Source organism: Tachyglossus aculeatus, chromosome 3, assembly GCF_015852505.1.
Source record: "Tachyglossus aculeatus isolate mTacAcu1 chromosome 3, mTacAcu1.pri, whole genome shotgun sequence".
Classification (NCBI taxonomy): Eukaryota; Metazoa; Chordata; class Mammalia; order Monotremata; family Tachyglossidae; genus Tachyglossus; species Tachyglossus aculeatus.
In genome coordinates, this window is record NC_052068.1 from 11,939,103 (window position 1) to 11,958,902 (window position 19,800).

The 19,800-nt window shown below is 48.4% G+C and overlaps 1 protein-coding gene across 3 annotated transcripts in view; it reads right to left on the reverse strand.

Annotated features, from left to right (window-relative positions):
* The window catches only part of FUOM (fucose mutarotase), a 61,722-nt gene extending 45,793 nt beyond the window's left edge, over positions 1 to 15,929 (reverse strand). For 2 of the 3 annotated variants that reach the window (XM_038744132.1, XM_038744131.1), the window contains exon 1: positions 15,600 to 15,929. In XM_038744132.1, the coding sequence (XP_038600060.1) occupies positions 15,600 to 15,678 (79 nt within the window). In that variant the 5' untranslated portion in view covers positions 15,679 to 15,929. Of the gene's footprint in view, positions 1 to 9,743; positions 9,747 to 15,599 lie in introns of all 3 variants that reach the window. The other variant, XM_038744130.1, reaches the window with a different exon arrangement.
* Between the last annotated feature and the right edge of the window lie 3,871 nt (positions 15,930 to 19,800).

A 19,800-nucleotide genomic window follows, 5' to 3' on the forward strand; every position in this document is an offset into this window, starting at 1 on the left:
ACTCTGGGCAAATCACTTAACTTCTCTGTGCCTCAGTTCCCTCATCTATAAAATGGGGATTAAGACTGTGAGCCCCACGTGGGACAAACTGATCACCTTGTATACCCCTAATGCTTAGAACAGTGCTTTGCACATAGTAAGCGCTTAACAAATACCATCATCATCATCATTATTGTTATTATTATTATTATTACCATTCTGTGGGAGGCCAGATTCCAAGACTAACACGATGAAGTCACAGGAGCCCCTCTGGAGAAGACGGCCCAGTTTCCCCAGACCAAAATTATTTCTCTGCACGGGAGGAAGGACGGGAACCTTTCTCTTCCCACCTGCCCCCGCCCCCAACATACACATACACACAGAATCTAGAGCCTCAGTGCTTCGACGGGACTAGAAAAATCCCCTTTTCAAGCCACTACCCTAGCTACTGAGAAGGACAAAAGCCAGTGCAGCCTCGAATAAGGAAATACGGTTCTTCTGGGAAAAGATCCAGAGAGCTGAAAGACAAAGCAGGAAACAACAACAACAAAAAATCACTCCAGCTTGAGATTTTCCTCACTCTCTCTTTCCTCACACTCTCACCTGACCCTGCCAGGATCCAGAGTTGTCTAGCACAGGCCAAATCAATCAATCAATCAATCGTATTTATTGAGCGCTTACTGTGTGCAGAGCACTGTACTAAGCGCTTGGGAAGTACAAGTTGGCAACATATAGAGACGGTCCCTACCCAACAGTGGGCTCACAGTCTAGAAGGGGGAGACAGAGAACTAAACAAAACATACTAACAAAATAAAATAAATAGAATAGATATGTACAAGTAAAATAGAGTAATAAATACGTACAAACATATAGACGTTATACAGGTGCTGTGGGGAAGGGAAGGAGGTAAGGCGGGGGGGATGGAGGAGGGAGGAGGGGGAGAAATCTACACATCTAGAATTCTATTTATTTATAGTAATGCTTGTTTACTGGATTTGATGTGTCTATATCTATAATTCTATTTATTTATATTGATGCTATTGATGCCTGTTTAGAGAAGCAGCATGGCTCAGTGGCAAGAGCAGGGGCTTGGTTCGAATCCCGGCTCTGCCACTTATCGGCTGTGTGACTTTGGGCAAGTCACTTCACTTCTCTGTGCCTCAGTTACCTCGTCTGTAAAATGGGGATTAAGACTGTGAGCCCCACGTGGGACAACCTGATCACCTTGTACTCCCTCAGCGCATAGAACAGTGTTTGGCACATAGGAAGTGCTTAATACCATCATCATTATTAGTAGTAATTTTGATGTCTGTCTCCCCCTTTTCTAGACTGTAAGCCCACTGTGGGCAGGGATTGTCTCTATTGCTGAATTGTACTTTCCAAGCACTTAGTACAGTGCCATGCACACAGTAAGCGCTCAAGGAATATGGATGGATGGATGGATGGATGAATGAATGAAAGGAGAGAATCAGAAAGCCGGAGACAGAGTGAGAAGCAACTCCCAGGAAAGACTCTATAATTTCCCCTACCCTTAATCTATTTCAACGTCTGCCTCCCCCCGCAGACCATAAGGTCCTCGTGGGTAGAAATTTAAAGCGTCTGGTACAGTGCTCTGCACACAGTAAACACTTATAAATATGATTAAATAAATATAAATCCAAAGCGGGGCCCGCTCATATTCTTTCATTCCCTCCTGCTGCCGTCTGTCGTCAGATGTATTGTCAAAGTCCACAAGAAAAGGGTTGGGACTGTTCTGCCTGCTCACCAATATTTCTGGGAACTGATGCATTTCACCAACCCCAAGACTATTTATTGAGTACCTGCTGAGTGCAGACTGCGGTACTAAAACCTCGGGAGGGTAGCACAGAGGCAAAATACGTACTCTCCGCCCTCAAGAAACCTACAGTCTAATGGGAGAGAGTGAAAAATTACTCACAAATAGGGGGAGCAAGGGGAAGAGCAAGGAAAAAAAGGTAGTAAATTCAAATACACGTAGCTGGGTGAATTCACTGAATATTCAGTGAATAGATCTATGTTCGTAAATGCTGAGGAGGGTAATAAAATATAGGCCTGGGAGTCAGAGGATCTGGGTTCTAATCCCTGCTCTGCCTTTTATCTGCTTTGTGACCTTGGGCAAGTCACTTCACTTCCCTGTGCTTCAGTTTCCTCATCTATAAAATGGGGATTAAATCCTACTTCTTCCTAGTTCGACTGTGAGCCCCATTAGGGCAGGGACTTGGTGCAACCTGATTACCATCTATCTATGCCAGTGCTGAGTACTTGGCAAGCACTTAATAAATACCATAATAATCATGATTGCTATTATTATTATTTACACACACACACATACATATAAGATCAATCAAGGGTATTTAATAATTATGGTATTTATTAAGCACTTACTATGTGCCAGGCACTGTTCTAAGCGCTGGGGTGGATAATTACTATTCTATTTATTTTATTAATGATGTGCATATAGCTATAATTCTATTTATTCTGATGGTTTTGACACCTATCTACATGTTTTGTTTTGTTGTCTGTCTCCCCCTTCTAGACTGTGAGCCCACTGTTGGGTAGGGACCGTCTCTTTATGTTGCCAACTTGTCCTTCCCAAGTGCTTAGTACAGTGCTGTGCACACAGTAAGCGCTCAATAAATACAATTGAATGAATGAATGAATTTTGATTAATGTCTCTCTACCCCTCCAGACTGTGAGCTCATTATGGGCAGGGAATGTGTCTGATGTTAAAGTGTACTCTCCCAGGGGCTTAGTACAGTGCTATGCACACAGTAAGCACTCAATAAATATGATTAATAATAAGTATTATTATTATTACTGTTAAGAGTGATGATGATGATAGTATTTGTTAAGCACTTTCATTCATTCATTCAATCAATCGTATTTATTGAGTGCTTACACTGTACTAAGCGCTTGGGAAGTACAAGTTGACAACATATACAGATGGTCCCTACCCAACAGCAGGCTCACAGTCTAGAAGATTTACTACACTTACTACACGCCAGGAACTGTACTAAGCACTGGGATGGATACAAGAAAATTGGGTCAGACACAGCATCTGTCCAAAATGGGGCTCACAGTGTCAACCCCCTTGCTTTAGAGAAGCAGCGTGGCTCAGTGGAAAGGGGCCGGGCTTTGGAGTCAGAGGTCATGGGTTCAAATCCCGGCTCCGCCAATTGTCAGCTGGGTGACTTTGGGCAAGTCACTTGACTTCTCTGGGCCTCAGTTACCTCATCTGGAAAATGGGGAAAAAGACTGTGAGCCCCCCCCGTGGGACAACCTGATCACCTTGTAACCTCCCCAGCGCTTAGAACAGTGCTTTGCACATAGTAAGCGCTTAATAAATGCCATAAAAAAACCCACTTTACAGATGAGGTAACTGAGGCCGAGAAGTGAAGTGGCTTGCCCAAGGTCACACAGCAGACAAGTGGTAGAGCCGGGATTAGAACCCATGACCTTGCAACTCCCAGGCCCATGCTCTTTCCACTACGCCATGCGGCTTCAGCGCTTAGAACAGTGCTTTGCACATAGTAAGCGCTTAATAAATGCATTATTATTATTATTATTATTATTATTATTATTATTATTCTAGAGAAGGGTGGCAGCAGGGTTGGCATGATTTGGGTTTGGCGAATTAAATGGGGGAAGGCTTCTTCTCGTCATGATTCCACATGATGCCAGCCTGTTTCTCAGAGATGGACCTCAAACTTGTTCTGGAGCCTTTAAAACCCCCAAATCCTGGTCCACATGAACCCTGAGTTGCATCCTTAACAAAAATAATAATAACTCTGGTACGTGTTAACTGCTCACGATGTGCCAAGCACTGTACAAAGCACTGGGGCAGGTACAAGATATTCGGGTCCCACCTGGGGCTCACAATGTCCGTAGGCAGGAGAACAGGCACTGAATCTCCATTTCACAGACGAGGGAACTGACGCCCAGAGAAACGAGGTGACTGGCCCCAGGTCACCCAGCAGGAATGTGGGGGAGCCAGGATTAGAACCCAGGTCCTCTGGCTTCCAGGCCCGGGATCTCGTCACTAGGCCTCGCTGCTCGGCCGAAGACCGTGGCAGCGGGAGTTGAGGCGGAGAGAGGATCGGGCTGAAAATTAAAAAAAGGACGTCAATGTGTCTATTCCGTCTCGGGGCCGGATCAGCCAAAAATGGCACCGCCCGCTGTGAAACTGGAGGACTGGCCAGCCGGGAAATCTGCCCTTTCCTCTCCATCCAACCCGCTACCAAGTTAATCCAATCACTTCTCCTCTCCTGCCTTGATTACTGCAACAGCCTCCCTGCTGACCTCCCATCATCATCATCAATCGTATTTATTGAGCGCTTACTATGTGCAGAGCACTGGACTAAGCGCTTGGGAAGGACAAATTGGCAACACATAGAGACAGTCCCTACCCAACAGTGGGCTCACAGTCTAAAAGGGGGAGACAGAGAACAGAACCAAACGTACCAACAAAATAAAATAAATAGGATAGATATGTACAAGTAAAATAAATAAATAAATAGAGTAATAAATATGTACAACCATATATACATATATACAGGTGCTACGGGGAAGGGAAGGAGGTAAGATGGGGGGATGCTGTCTCTCCTCAGTTCAGTCCATACTTCTCTCAGCTGCCTGAATCACTTTTCTACAAAAACGTTCGATCCAATTTCAATCCAATTCAATCCAATTTCAATCCAATTTCCCCGTTCCTCAAGAACCTCCAGCAGTTGCCCATCATCATCATCATCATCAATCGTATTTATTGAGCGCTTACTGTGTGCAGAGCACTGCACTAAGCGCTTGGGAAGTACAAGTTGGCAACACATAGAGACAGTCCCTACCCAACAGTGGGCTCACAGTCTAAAAGGGGGAGACAGAGAACAAAACCAAACGTACCAACAAAATAAAATAAATAGGATAGATATGTACGAGTAAAATAAATAAATAGAGTAATAAATATGTACAACCATATATACATATATACAGGTGCTGTGGGGAAGGGAAGGAGGTAAGATGGGGGGATGCTGTCTCTCCTCAGTCCAGTCCATACTTCTCTCAGCTGCCCGAATCACTTTTCTACAAAAACGTTCGATCCAATTTCAATCCAATTCAATCCAATTCAATCCAATTTCAATCCAATTTCCCCGTTCCTCAAGAACCTCCAGCAGTTGCCCATCATCATCATCATCATCAATCGTATTTATTGAGCGCTTACTGTGTGCAGAGCACTGCACTAAGCGCTTGGGAAGTACAAGTTGGCAACACATAGAGACAGTCCCTACCCAACAGTGGGCTCACAGTCTAAAAGGGGGAGACAGAGAACAAAACCAAACGTACCAACAAAATAAAATAAATAGGATAGATATGTACGAGTAAAATAAATAAATAGAGTAATAAATATGTACAACCATATATACATATATACAGGTGCTGTGGGGAAGGGAAGGAGGTAAGATGGGGGGATGCTGTCTCTCCTCAGTCCAGTCCATACTTCTCTCAGCTGCCCGAATCACTTTTCTACAAAAACGTTCGATCCAATTTCAATCCAATTCAATCCAATTCAATCCAATTTCAATCCAATTTCCCCGTTCCTCAAGAACCTCCAGCAGTTGCCCATCATCATCATCATCATCAATCGTATTTATTGAGTGCTTACTGTGTGCAGAGCACTGTACTAAGCGCTTGGGGAGTACAAGCTGGCAACACAGAGACAGTCCCTACCCAACAGTGGGCTCACAGTCTATCCATCCACCTCCGCGTCAGACAGACGCTCCTCACCATTAGCGTCAAAGCACGTGCCCCCTCCTACCTCACTTGGCTGCTCTCCCACTACAGCCCAGCCCACACGGGTCGCTCCTCTAATAATAATGATGGTATTTGTTAAGCGCTTACTATGTGCAAAGCACTGTTCGAAGCACTGGGGGATGCAAGGGGGATCAGGTTGTCCCTCGTGGGGCTCACAGTCTTCATCCCCATTTTACAGATGAGGGAACTGAGGCCCAGAGAAGTGAAGTGACTTGCCCAAAGTCACACAGCTGACAAGTGGCGTAGCCGGGATTTGAACCCGTGACCTTATGAAATCTCTCGCTCCATCCCTTCTCCCCTCCTTAACTTCCATCTTCAACCGCTCACTCTCCACTGGTTCCTTCCCCTCTGCCTTCAAACATGCCCATGTCTCTCCCATCCTAAAAAAACCCTCTCTTGACCCCACCTCACTTTCTAGTTATCGTCCCATATCCCTCCTACCATTCCTTTCCAAACTCCTTGAACGAGTTGTCTACACGCGCTGCCTAGAATTCCTCAATAACAACTCTCTCCTCGACCCCCTCCAGTCTGGCTTCCGTCCCCTTCATTCCACGGAAACTGCCCTCTCAAAGGTCACCAATGACCTCCTGCTTGCCAAATCCAACGGCTCATACTCGGTCCTAATCCTCCTCGACCTCTCAGCTGCCTTTGACACTGTGGACCACCCCCTTCTCCTCAACACGTTATCTGACCTTGGCTTCACAGACTCCGTCCTCTCCTGGTTCTCCTCTTATCTCTCCGGTCGTTCTTTCTCAGTCTCTTTTGTAGGCTCCTCCTCCCCCTCCCATCCTCTTACTGTGGGGGTTCCCCAAGGTTCAGTGCTTGGTCCCCTTCTGTTCTCGATCTACACTCACTCCCTTGGTGACCTCATTCGCTCCCACGGCTTCAACTATCATCTCTACGCTGATGACACCCAGATCTACATCTCTGCCCCTGCTCTCTCCCCCTCCCTCCAGGCTCGCATCTCCTCCTGCCTTCAGGACATCTCCATCTGGATGTCCGCCCGCCACCTAAAGCTCAACATGTCGAAGACTGAGCTCCTTGTCTTCCCTCCCAAACCTTGTCCTCTCCCTGACTTTCCCATCTCTGTTGACGGCACTACCATCCTTCCCGTTTCACAAGCCCGCAACCTTGGTGTCATCCTCGACTCCGCTCTCTCATTCACCCCTCACATCCAAGCCGTCACCAAAACCTGCCGGTCTCAGCTCCGCAACATTGCCAAGATCCGCCCTTTCCTCTCCATCCAAACCGCTACCCTGCTAATTCAAGCTCTCATCCTATCCCATCTGGACTACTGCACTAGCCTTCTCTCTGATCTCCCATCCTCGTGTCTCTCTCCACTTCAATCCATACTTCATGCTGCTGCCCGGATTATCTTTGTCCAGAAACGCTCTGGGCATATCACTCCCCTCCTCAAAAATCTCCACTGGCTACCAATCAATCTGCACATCAGGCAGAAACTCCTCACCCTGGGCTTCAAGGCTGTCCATCCCCTCGCCCCCTCCTACCTCACCTCCCTTCTCTCCTTCTCCAGCCCAGCCCGCACCCTCCGCTCCTCTGCCGCTGATCTCCTCACCGTGCCTCGTTCTCGCCTGTCCCACCATCAACCCCCGGCCCACGTCATCCCCCCGGGCCTGGAATGCCCTCCCTCTGCCCATCCGCCAAGCTAGCTCTCTTCCTCCCTTCAAGGCCCTGCTGAGAGCTCACCTCCTCCAGGAGGCCTTCCCAGACTGAGCCCCTTCTTTCCTCTCCCCCTCGTCCCCCTCTCCATCCCCCCGTCTTACCTCCTTCCCTTCCCCACAGCACCTGTATATATGTATATATGGTTGTACATATTTATTACTCTATTTATTTATTTATTTATTTTACTTGTACATTTCTATCCTACTTATTTTATTTTGTTGGTATGTTTGGTTCTGTTCTCTGTCTCCCCCTTTTAGACTGTGAGCCCACTGTTGGGTAGGGACTGTCTCTATGTGATGCCAATTTGTACTTCCCAAGCACTTAGTACAGTGCTCTGCACATAGTAAGCGCTCAATAAATACGATTGATTGATTGATTGATTGACCTCTGACTCCAAAGCCCGGGCTCTTTCCACTGAGCCACGCTGCTTCTCTGCCAGCCTTCTCACTGTATCTTGATCTCTTCTATCTCGTCGCCAACTCCTGTCCCATGTCCTGCTTCTGAAACAGAACGCCCTCCCCCTTCAAATCTAACAGACGATGACGCTCTCCCCTTCATGGCCTTATTGAAGGGACAGCTCCTCCAAGAAGCCTTCCCTAAGCCCTCCTTTCCTCTTCCCCCACTCCCTTAATAATAATAATGATGATGATGGCATTTATTAAGCGCTTACTATGTGCAAAGCACTGTTCTAAGCGCTGGGGAGGTTACAAGGTGATCAGGTTGTCCCACGGGGGGCTCACAGTCTTCATCCCCATTTTACAGATGAGGTCACTGAGGCCCAGAGAAGTAATAATAATAATAATGGCATTTATTAAGCGCTTACTATGTGCAAAACACTGTTCTAAGCGCTGGGGAGGTTACAAGGTGATCAGGTTGTCCCACAGGGGGCTCACAGTCTTCATCCCCATTTTACAGATGAGGGAACTGAGGCACAGAGAAGTGAAGTGACTTGCCCAAAGTCACCCAGCTGACAATTGGCGGAGCCGGGGTTTGAACCCATGACCTCTGACTCCAAAGCCCGGGCTCTTTCCACTGAGCCACGCTGCTCTCTTCTGCTTATGATGGCATGTATTAAGCGCTTACTATGTGCCAAGCACTGTTCTAAGCGCTAGGGGAGGTTACAAGGTGATCAGGTTGTCTCGCCGGGGGGCTCACAGTCTTCATCCCCATTTTACAGATGAGGTAACTGAGGCCCAGAGAGTCTGCTTCACCCTGACTTGCTGCCTTTATTCATCCCCGCTCCCGGACCCACATCACTGACGTCCATATCTGTCATTTATTGATTTCTATTAATGTCTGTCTCCCCCTCTGGACCGTAAGCTCGCTGAGGGCAGGGAACGTGTTTGTTTATTGTTATATAGTAGTCTCCCAAGAGCTTAGTACAGTGCTCTGCCCACAATAAGAGCTCAATAAATATGACTGAATGAGGACAAGGGAGCTGTGATTGGGTCTCGGGGGCTGCTGAAAATCGCGCCGGGCACGTGAGGCCTCCTGACAACCCGGTGACCCCGGCGGAAATCACACTGCCCTTCAAATCGTTCTTTCATTCAACTGTATTTATTGAGCGCTTACTGTGTGCACAGCACTGTACTAAGCGCTTGGGAAGTACAAGTCGGCAACATATAGAGACGGCCTCTACCCAACAACGGGCTCACAGTCTGGAAGGGGGAGACAGACAAAACAAAACATGTGGACAGGTGGCAAGTCGTCAGAATAAATAGAAATAAAGCTAGATCATCATCATCAATCGCATTTATTGAGCGCTTACTGTGTGCAGAGCACTGTACTAAGCGCTTGGGAAGTCCAAGTTGGCAACATATAGAGACAGTCCCTACCCAACAGTGGGCTCACAGTCTGGAAGGGGGAGACAGACAAAACATGTGGACAGGTGGCAAGTCGTCAGAATAAATAGAAATAAAGCTAGATCATCATCATCATCATCAATCGTATTTATTGAGCGCTTACTGTGTGCAGAGCACTGTACTAAGCGCTTGGGAAGTCCAAGTTGGCAACATATAGAGACGGTCCCTACCCAACAACGGGCTCACAGTCTAAAAGGGGGAGACAGAGAACAAAACCAAACATACTAACAAAATAAAATAAATAGAATAGATATGGACAAGTAAAATAAATAAATAGAGTAACAAATATGTACAAACATATACATAGATACAGGTGCACATCATTAAGAAAATAAATAGAATAGTAAATACGTACAAGTCAAATAGAGTAATAAATCTGTACAAAAATATATACACGTGCTGTGGGGAGGGGAAGGAGGTAGTTCATTCTTTCAATCGTATTGATTGAGCGCTTACTGTGTGCAGAGCACTGTACTAAGCGCTTGGGAAGTACAAGTTGGCAACGGATAGAGACGGTCCCTACCCAACAGCAGGGGGGATGGGGAGTCCTGGCTCTGCCACTTGTCCGCTGTGTGACCCTGGGCAAGTCACTTCACTTCTCTGGGCCTTGGTTACCTCCTCATGTGAGCCCCATGTGCGACAGGGATTGTGTCCAACCTGAATACCTTGTACCCGCCACGGCGCTTCGAACATTGATTGATTGTACATATTTATTACTCCATTTATTTATTTTACTTGTACATATCCATTCTATTTATTTTATTTTGTTAATATGTTTGGTTTTGTTCTCTGTCTCCCCCTTCTAGACTGTGAGCCCACTGTTGGGTAGGGACTGTCTCTGTATGTTGCCAACTTGTACTCCCAAGCACTTAGTACAGTGCTCTGCACACAGTAAGCGCTCAATAAATACAATTGATTGATTGATTGATTGATTGAACAGAGCAGCCTCGCCAGTGCTATAAAAATGTAAAATAAAATAAAAAGGGACTGATTTGGGGGACCAGCCAGTTAGCCAAAGCCCCTGAGCTCCCTGCTCTGTAACATGAGGCCGTGAAGCCTTCCCTTCTAGATTGTGAGCCCGCCGTTGGGTAGGGACCATCTCTATATGGTGCCAACTTGTAATAATAATAATAATGATGGCATTTATTAAGCGCTTACTATGTGCAAAGCACTGTTCTAAGCGCTGGGGAGGTTACAAGATGATCAGGTTGTCCCACGGGGGGCTCACAGCCTTTTAGACTGTGAGCCCACTCTTTTAGACTGTGAGCCCACTGTTGGGTAGGGACTGTCTCTATGTGATGCCAATTTGTACTTCCCAAGCGCTTAGTACAGTGCTCTGCACATAGTAAGCGCTCAATAAATACGATTGATTGATTGATTGATTTGTCCCCATTTTCCAGATGGGGGAACTGAGGCCCAGAGAAGTGAGGTGACTGGCCCAAAGTCACACAGCTGACAAGTGGTGGAGCCGGGGTTTGAACCCACGACCTCTGACTTCAAAGCCCGTGCCCTTTCCACTGAGCCACGCTGCTTCCCAAGAGCTTAGTACAGTGCTCTGCACACAGTAAGCGCTCAATCAATACGACTGAATGAATGAATGAATGAATGAATGGGGAGGAGGAGAGGAAAAAGGGGGGTCAGTCTGGGACTCCTCCTGGACTCCGGACGGGGCGGCCCTAACGCTCCCCAACCCTGCCAGCTTCACCTTTGCTCGGCCAGGAACCTGGATTGGGTCTCCAGGGAAAAACGACCGGATGACTCTTACTCAACGGGCATGCCGGGGTCAAAGGGCGATCCCGGGAATGTCGGTGACCCCCAAAGGCGGCTCCTCCCCTGCCGCTGGAGCCTCCGGGGACCCCGGGGCCCGCATCGCCCAGCCTGCCGGCCTGCTTTTTGATGGCTGCCGTAGAGGAGAGCAAAGGTGGAGAAGAGAAGAGGGGGAGAGGGACGGTTGGCAAGCGTCTCCTGCTCGGGAAGGGCCCGCTCGCCCTTGGGACCCTCATTCATTTCCCCAGAAATGAGAAAGCATTGGCATTGGCAAGTATGTTGCCAACTTGTACTTCCCAAGCGCTTACTACAGTGCTCTGCACACAGTAAGCGCTCAATAAATGCGACAGATTGAGAAAGGGGAGACGAGCGGGAAAGGGAGGCCAACCAAGATCGTAGCAGGAGCCAGAGTCCCCGGACTTTAATCCCCCTGAGCGGGAATCAATCGATCAATCAATCGTATTTATTGAGCGCTTACTATGTGCAGAGCCTGTACTAAGCGCTTGGGAAGTACAAATTGGCAACATATAGAGACAGTCCCTACCCAACAGTGGGCTCACAGTCTAAAAGGGGGAGACAGAGAACAAAACCAAACATACTAACAAAATAAAATAAATAGGATAGATATATACAAGTAAAATAGAGTAATAAATATGTACAAACCAAACATACTAACAAAACCAAACGTACTAACAAAATAAAATAAATAGAATAGATATATACAAGTAAAATAAATAAATAAATAGAGTAATAAATATGTACAAACATACATACATATATCCAGGTGCTGTGGGGAAGGGAAGGAGGTAAGATGGGGGGGATGGAGAGGGGGACGAGGGGGAGAGGAAGGAAGGGGCTCAGTCTGGGAAGGCCTCCTGGAGGAGGTGAGCTCTCAGCAGGGCCTTGAATAAATACAATTGATTGATTGATTGATTGATTGAGAAAGGGGAGACGAGCGGGAAAAGGAGGCCAACCAAGATCGTAGCAGGAGCCAGAGTCCCCGGACTTTAATCCCCCTGAGCGGGAATCAATCGATCAATCAATCGTATTTATTGAGCGCTTACTATGTGCAGAGCACTGTACTAAGCGCTTGGGAAGTACAAATTGGCAACATATAGAGACAGTCCCTACCCAACAGTGGGCTCACAGTCTAAAAGGGGGAGACAGAGAACAAAACCAAACATACTAACAAAATAAAATAAATAGGATAGATATATACAAGTAAAATAGAGTAATAAATATGTACAAACCAAACATACTAACAAAACCAAACGTACTAACAAAATAAAATAAATAGAATAGATATATACAAGTAAAATAAATAAATAGAGTAATAAATATGTACAAACATATATAGATATATCCAGGTGCTGTGGGGAAGGGAAGGAGGTAAGATGGGGGGGATGGAGAGGGAGACGAGGGGGAGAGGAAGGAAGGGGCTCAGTCTGGGAAGGCCTCCTGGAGGAGGTGAGCTCTCAGAAGGGCCTTGAATAAATACGATTGATTGATTGATTGATTGATTGAGAAAGGGGAGATGAGCGGGAAAAGGAGGCCAACCAAGATCGTAGCAGGAGCCAGAGTCCCAGGACTTTAATCCCCCTGAGCGGGAAGCCTGGCTTCGAACTCAACCGCACTCTCCCAAACCCCCGGGACACTGCTCCGCCACAGCGGGTACTCAATAAATACCATGGGTAGGGACCGTCTCCATATGTTGCCGACTTGTACTTCCCAAGCGCTTAGTACAGTGCTCTGCACACAGTAAGCGCTCAATAAATACGATTGATGATGATGATGAGTGGATTAACTGTGGAGGAATAAAGGGGAATTAAAACTATGAGCCCCCCGTGGGACAACCTGATCACCTTGTAACCTCCCCAGCGCTTAGAACAGTGCTTTGCACATAGTAAGCACTTAACAAATACCATAATAATAATTATTATTATGATTATTAACTGATTCACTGACTGGTAATAATAATAATGGTACTTGTTAAGTGCTATGTGCCAGACACTGTACCGCTGTGGGCAGGGATTGCCTCTCTTTATTGCTGTATTGTGCTTTTCAAGCGCTTAGTACAGTGCCCTGAACACAGTAAGAGCTCAATAAATACGACTGAATGAATGAATGTGAGCCCGTTGTTGGGTAGGGCCTGTCTCTATATGTTGCCGACTTGGACTTCCCAAGCGCTTAGAGAAGCAGCATGGCTCAGTGGCAAGAGCCCGGGCTTTGGAGTCAGAGGTCATGGGTTCAAATCTCGGCTCCGCCGCTTTGTCAGCTGGGTGACTTTGGGCAAGTCACTTCATCTCTCTGTGCCTCAGTTCCCTCAGCTGTAAAATGGGGATGAAGACTGTGAGCCCCGCGTGGGACAACCTGATCACCTTGTATCTACCCCAGCGCTTAGAACAGTGTGTGGCACATAGTAAGCGCTTAACAAATACCATCATTATTATTAGTAGTAGTATAGTGTTCTGCACACAGTAAGCGCTCAAAAAATACGATTGAATGAATGAATGAAGTAGGATATAAGAAAATTGGGTTGGACACAGTCCCTGTCCCTCATAGGGCTCACAGTCTCACTCCCCATTTTCCAGATGAGGTCACTGAGGCCCAGAGAATCAATCAATCAATCAATCGTATTTATTGAGCGCTTACTGTGTGCAGAGCACTGTACTAAGCGCTTGGGAAGTACAAGTTGGCAACATATAGAGACAGTCCCTACCCAACAGTGGGCTCACAGTCTAAAAGGGAAGTGAAGTGACTTCCCCAAGGTCCCACAGCAGACAAGGGGCAGAGTCAGCATTAGAACCCACGACCTTCTGACTCCCAAGCCTGTACTTCTGTTCACTAGACCATGCTGCTGTGTGACCTTGGGCGAGTCCCTTCACTCCTCTGGGCCTCAGTGACCTCATCTGGAAGATGGGGGTGACGACTGCGAGACCCCCGTGGGACAACCTGATCACACAGTAAGCGCTCAATAAATACGATTGATGATGATGATGATCACCCTGAATCCTTCCCAGCGCTCAGAACAGTGCTTTGCACATAGTAAGCGCTTAACCAATGCCGTCATTATTAGTAATAATACTAGTAGCATCTGTTAATCACTTACTACGTGTCGAGCGCTGTTCTAAACGTAGATAGAAGTTAACCAGGTTGACCGCAGTCCCTCCAAACTGGGGGCTCACGGTCTAAGAACTGTGTAGTGGACGGTCCTCATACTACGGAGGAGGACTGAGAAGGAGCAGTGTGGCCTAAAGGTTCGAACACAGGCCTGGGAATCAGGAAGACTTGGGCTCGAATCCCCGTCTGGCCACTTGCCAAATAAATCTATCCGCGTGAATCCGCTGAATAGACAATAAAGTATATCTATGTTCATAAATGCTACGGATGGCAATAAAATCATACTGATAAGGGTATTTATTGAGCGCTTACTATGTGCCGAGCACCGTTCACAGACCGGGAGTCGGAGGATCTGGGTTCTAATCCCTGTGAGCAACATGGCACAGTGGAAAGAGCCTGGGCTTTGGAGTCAGAGGTCAATCAATCAATCAATCAATTGTATTTATTGAGCGCTTACTGTGTGCAGAGCACTGCACTAAGCGCTTGGGAAGTACAAGTTGGCAACATCTAGAGACGGTCCCTACCCAACGGTGGGCTCACAGTCTAAAAGGGGGAGACAGAGAACAAAACCAAACATACTAACAAAACAAAATAAATAGAATGGATATGTGCAAGTAAAATAAATAAATAAATAAATCGAGTAATAAATATGTACAAACATCTATACAGGTGCTGTGGGGAAGGGAAGGAGGTAAGATGGGGGGATGGAGAGGGGGACAAGGGGGAGAGGAAGGAAGGGAGAGGTCATGGGTTCTAATCCCGACTCTGCCACCTGTCTGCTGGGTGACTTTGGGCAAGTCACTTCACTTCTCTGTGCCTCAGTTCCCTCATCTGTAAAACGGGGATTAAGACTGTGAGCCCCAAGTGGGACAACCTGATTACCTTGTACATCTCCCCAGCGCTTAGAACAGTGCTGTTTTAGACTGTGAGCCCACTGTCGGGTAGGGACCGTCTCTCTATGTTGCCAACTTGTACTTCCCAAGCGCTTAGTACAGAGCTCTGCACACAGTAAGCGCTCAAGAAATACGATTGAGTGAATGAATGCTTGACACATAGTAAGCGCTTAACAAATACCATCATTTAGAGAAGCAGCGTGGCTCAGTGGCAAGAGCCCGAGCTTGGGAGTCAGAGGCTGTGGGTTCTAATCCCGGCTCCGCTACTTGTCAGCTGTGTGACTCTGGGCAAGTCACTTGACTTCTCTGGGCCTCGGTGTCCTCATCTGGAAACTGGGGATTGAGACTGCGAGCCCCAAGTGGGACAACCGGATCACCTTGTATCTCCCCCGGCGCTTAGCACAGTGCTTGGCACAGAGTAAGCGCTTAACGGATGGCATCAGGATGATTCTTGTTGGGGTTGGGTTCTCACCGATGTCGTCTCCGTGCCCCATCTTGGCCAGGGCGAAGAGCAGCTCCGGGGAGAGCACGGGGGGGATGCCCTGCAGCATCACCGCGCACCGGACGGACACCGCGCACCGGGCACCGCGCACCGGACACCGCAAGGGGGCGCGGCGGGGACACCGAGCACCGGACGGACAGCGCGCACCGGGCACCGCAAGGGGGCGCGGCAGGGAAACCGTGCGCCGGGCGGACACCGCGCACCGGACACCGCAAGGGGGCGCAGCAGGGACAGCGCGCACCGGACGGGCACCGCGCACCGGACACCGCAAGGGGGCGCGGCGGGGACGGCGCGGTGGGAACTCGGGCCTGACACCGCGGGGACCCAGCCGGGGCACTGCGGACAGAGGGGCCCACAGAAAGGGGGCGGGGCCTCGGTGAGGGGAAGGGATTGGAGGAAGGAAGAGGGGCGTGGCCAGGAGGGAGGGGGCGGGGCCTCGGCGGGGGCGGGAAAGGGATTGGAGGAAGGCAGAGGAGGGAGGGGCCAGGAGGAGGGGGCGTGGCCTCGGCGGGGGCGGGAAGGGGATTGGAGGAAGGCAGTGGAGGGAGGGGCCAGGATGAGGGGGGCGGGGCCTCGGCGGGGGGCGGGAAGGCGATTGGAGGAAGACGGTGGGGGCGGGGCAAGGAGGAAGGGGGCGAGGCCTCGGAGGGGGCGGGAAGGGGATTGGAGGAAGGCAGCGGAGGGAGGGGCCAGGGGGAAGGGGGCGGGGCCCCGGCGGGGGGCGGGAAGGGGATTCATTCATTCATTCAATAGTATTTATTGAGCGCTTACTGTGCGCAGAGCACTGTACTAAGCGCTTGCGAAGTACATGTTTGCAACGTATAGAGGCGGTCCCTACCCAACAGCGGGCTCACAGTCGGGAGCAGCTGGGGGGCGGGGCCTCGGCGGGAGCAGGAAGGGGATTGGCGGAAGGCGGAGGGGGCGGGGCCTCGGCGGGGGCCGGGAAGGGGATTGGAGGCAGGCGGCGGGGGCGGAGCCTCGGCGGGGGAGGGAAGGGGATTGGAGGAAAACGAAGGGGGTGGGGCCAGGAGAAAGGGGGCGGGGCTTCGTCGGGGGGCGGGAAGGGGATTGGCGGAAGGCGGCGGGGGGCGGGGCCGGGTAGCGAATGAGGGCAGAGCGGTCCGAACTCGGGCCCGCGAGTCACGTGGTCCTGGGTTCTAATCCTGACTCTGTCTCGTCCCTGCTGGACTACCTTGGGAAAGCCGCTTCACTTCTCTGGGCCTCAGTTCCCTCACCTGGAAAATGGGGATTGAGCCCGCGAGCCCTACGGGGGACAGGGATTGTGTCCAACCCGATTGCCTTGCATCCACTCCAGCGCTTAGTACAGTGCCTGACACATAGTAAGGGAGGGGAAGAAGCGTGGCTCAGTGCAAAGAGCCCGGCCTTCGGAGTCAGGGGTCCGGGCTCTGCCACTTGTCAGCTCTGTGACCTTGGGCAAGTCACTTCACTTCTCTGGGCCTCAGTTGCCTCATCTGTAAAATGGGGATTGAGACTGTGAGTCCCACGTGGGACAACCTGATCACCTTGTATCCTCCCCAGCGCTTAGAACAGTGCTTTGCAAATAGTGAGCGCTTAACAAATGCCATTATTATTATTATTCATTCATTCATTCAATCATATTTATTGAGTTCTTACTGTGTGCAGAGCACTGTACTAAGCGCTTGGGAAGTACAAGTTGGCAAAGTATAGAGACGGTCCCTACCCAACAGTGGGCTCGTAGTCTAGAAGGGGCAGACAGAGAACATGAATAAATGAATGAACGAGTGAATGAATGAACGGATGAGTGAATGAATTAATGAATGAGTGAGTGGATGAATGAATTAATGAGTGAGTGAGTTCATGAATGAATGAGTGGATGAATGAATTAATGAATGAGTGAGTGGATGAATGAATTAATGAATGAATGAGTGAGTGGATGAATGAATGAATGAATGAGTGGATGAATGAATTAATGAATGAATGAGTGGATGAATGAATTTGAATGAATGAATTAATGAATGAATGAGTGAGTGGATTAATGAATTAATGAGTGAGTGAGCGAATGAATGAATGAGTGAGTGGATTAATGAATTAATGAGTGAGTGGATGAATGAATTAATGAGTGAGTGAATGAATGAATTAATGAATGAATGAGTGAGTGAGTGGATTAATGAATTAATGAATGAGTGAGTGAGTGGATTAATGAATTAATGAGTGAATGAATGAATGAATTAATTTTTAGACTGTGAGCCCACTGTTGGGTAGGGACTGTCTCTATATGTTGCCAATTTGTACTTCCCAAGCGCTTAGTACAGTGCTCTGCACATAGTAAGCGCTCAATAAATACGGTTGATGATGATGATGATGATTAATGAGCGAGTGAATGAATAAACGAATGAGTGAACGAATGAAAGAATGAATGAACGAGTAAATGAATGACTGGTGCGCGGGGAGAGGGCGGGCGGGCGGGCGGCCAGCCCTCTGTCTAAGCACAGGATGCCCCCGTGTGGCGGTCAGGAGTAACTTCATACAATCCTGAGGCCTCGATGCCGGTCATTTCCAAATCAATCAACCAATCGATCAGTGGTATTTACCCTGTTCTTACTGCGCGCAGAGCACTGTACTAAGCGCTTGGGAGAGTACACTACAACAGAGTTGGTGAACGGGTTTTCTGCCCACGAGGAGTTTACAGTCCAGAGCCGGGAGGCAGCCACTTGTCTGCTGTGTGACCCTAGGCAAGTCACTTCACTTCTCTGGGCCTCAGTGACCTCATCTGGGAAAGGGGGATTAACTCCGTGAGCCCCATATGGGACAGTCATTCGGTCGTCTTTATTGAGCGCTTGGTGTGTGCAGAGCACTGTACCAAGCGCTGAGGAGAGGACAAGGTAACAACAGACACATTCCCCCACAGAGGCTAAAGCAGCGTGGCTCAGTGGACAGAGCCCGGGCTTAGGAATCAGAGGTCATGGGTTATAATAATAATAAATAATGGCATTTATTAAGCACTTACTATGTGCAAAGCACTCTTCTAAGCACTGGGGAGGTTACAAGGTGATCAGGTTGTCCCACGGGGGGCTCACTGTCTTAATCCCCATTTTACAGATGAGGTAACTGAGGCTAAGAGAAGTTAAGTGACTTGCCCAAAGTCACACAGCTGACAATTGTTGGAGCAGGGATTTGAACCCAACAAGTCACTTGTTGGAAAGCCCGGGGTCTTTCCACTGAGCCACGCCGCTAATCCCGACTCTGCCACATATCAGCTGTGTGACTTTGGGCAAGTAATAATAATAATAATAATAATGGCATTTGTTAAGCGCTTACTATGTGCAAAGCACTGTTCTAAGCGCTGGGGGGGATACAAGGTGATCAAGGTTGTTCCTCATGGGGCTCACAGTCTTCATCCCCATTTTACAGATGAGGTAACTGAAGCGCAGAGAGGTTAAGTGACTTGCCCAAAGTCACACAGCAGACAAGTGGCAGAGCCAGGATTTGAAGTCACTTCACTTCTCTGTGCCTCAGTTACCTCATCTATAAAATGGGGATTAAGATTGTAAACCCCACTTGGGACAACCTGATCACCTTGTATTCCCCCCCTAGCGCTTAGTGCTTGGCACATAGTAAGCGCTTAACAAATACCATCATTATTATTCCTGCCCACCACAAGCTTACAGTCAGAAGGGGGAGACAGACATTAATATAAATGGATGAAGAAGTAAATGCAGATTTACAGATGAGGGAACTGAGGCCCAGAAGAGTGAAGTGACTTGTCCAAGGTCCCACAGCAGACAAGCCGGGGATTAGACTGTGAGCCCGTTGTTAGGTAGGGATCGTCTCTGTTGTCGAATTGTACTTTCTGTGCTCAATAAATACGATTGAATGAATTCATTCAATCGTATTTATTGAGCGCTTACTGCATGCAGAGCACTGTACTAAGCGCTTGGGAAGAACAAGTCGGCAACATATAGAGATGGTCCCTACCCAACAACGGGCTCACAGTCTAGAAGGGGGAGACAGACAACAAAACAAAACATGTAGAGAGGTGTCAAAATCGTGAGAACAAATAGAATTAAAGCTATATGCACATCATTAACAAAATAAATAGAATAGTCAATATGTCCACCTCCCTCATGAGAACCCAGGTCCTTCTGATTCCCAAGCCCAGGCTCGATCCACGAGGCCATGCTGCTTCTTG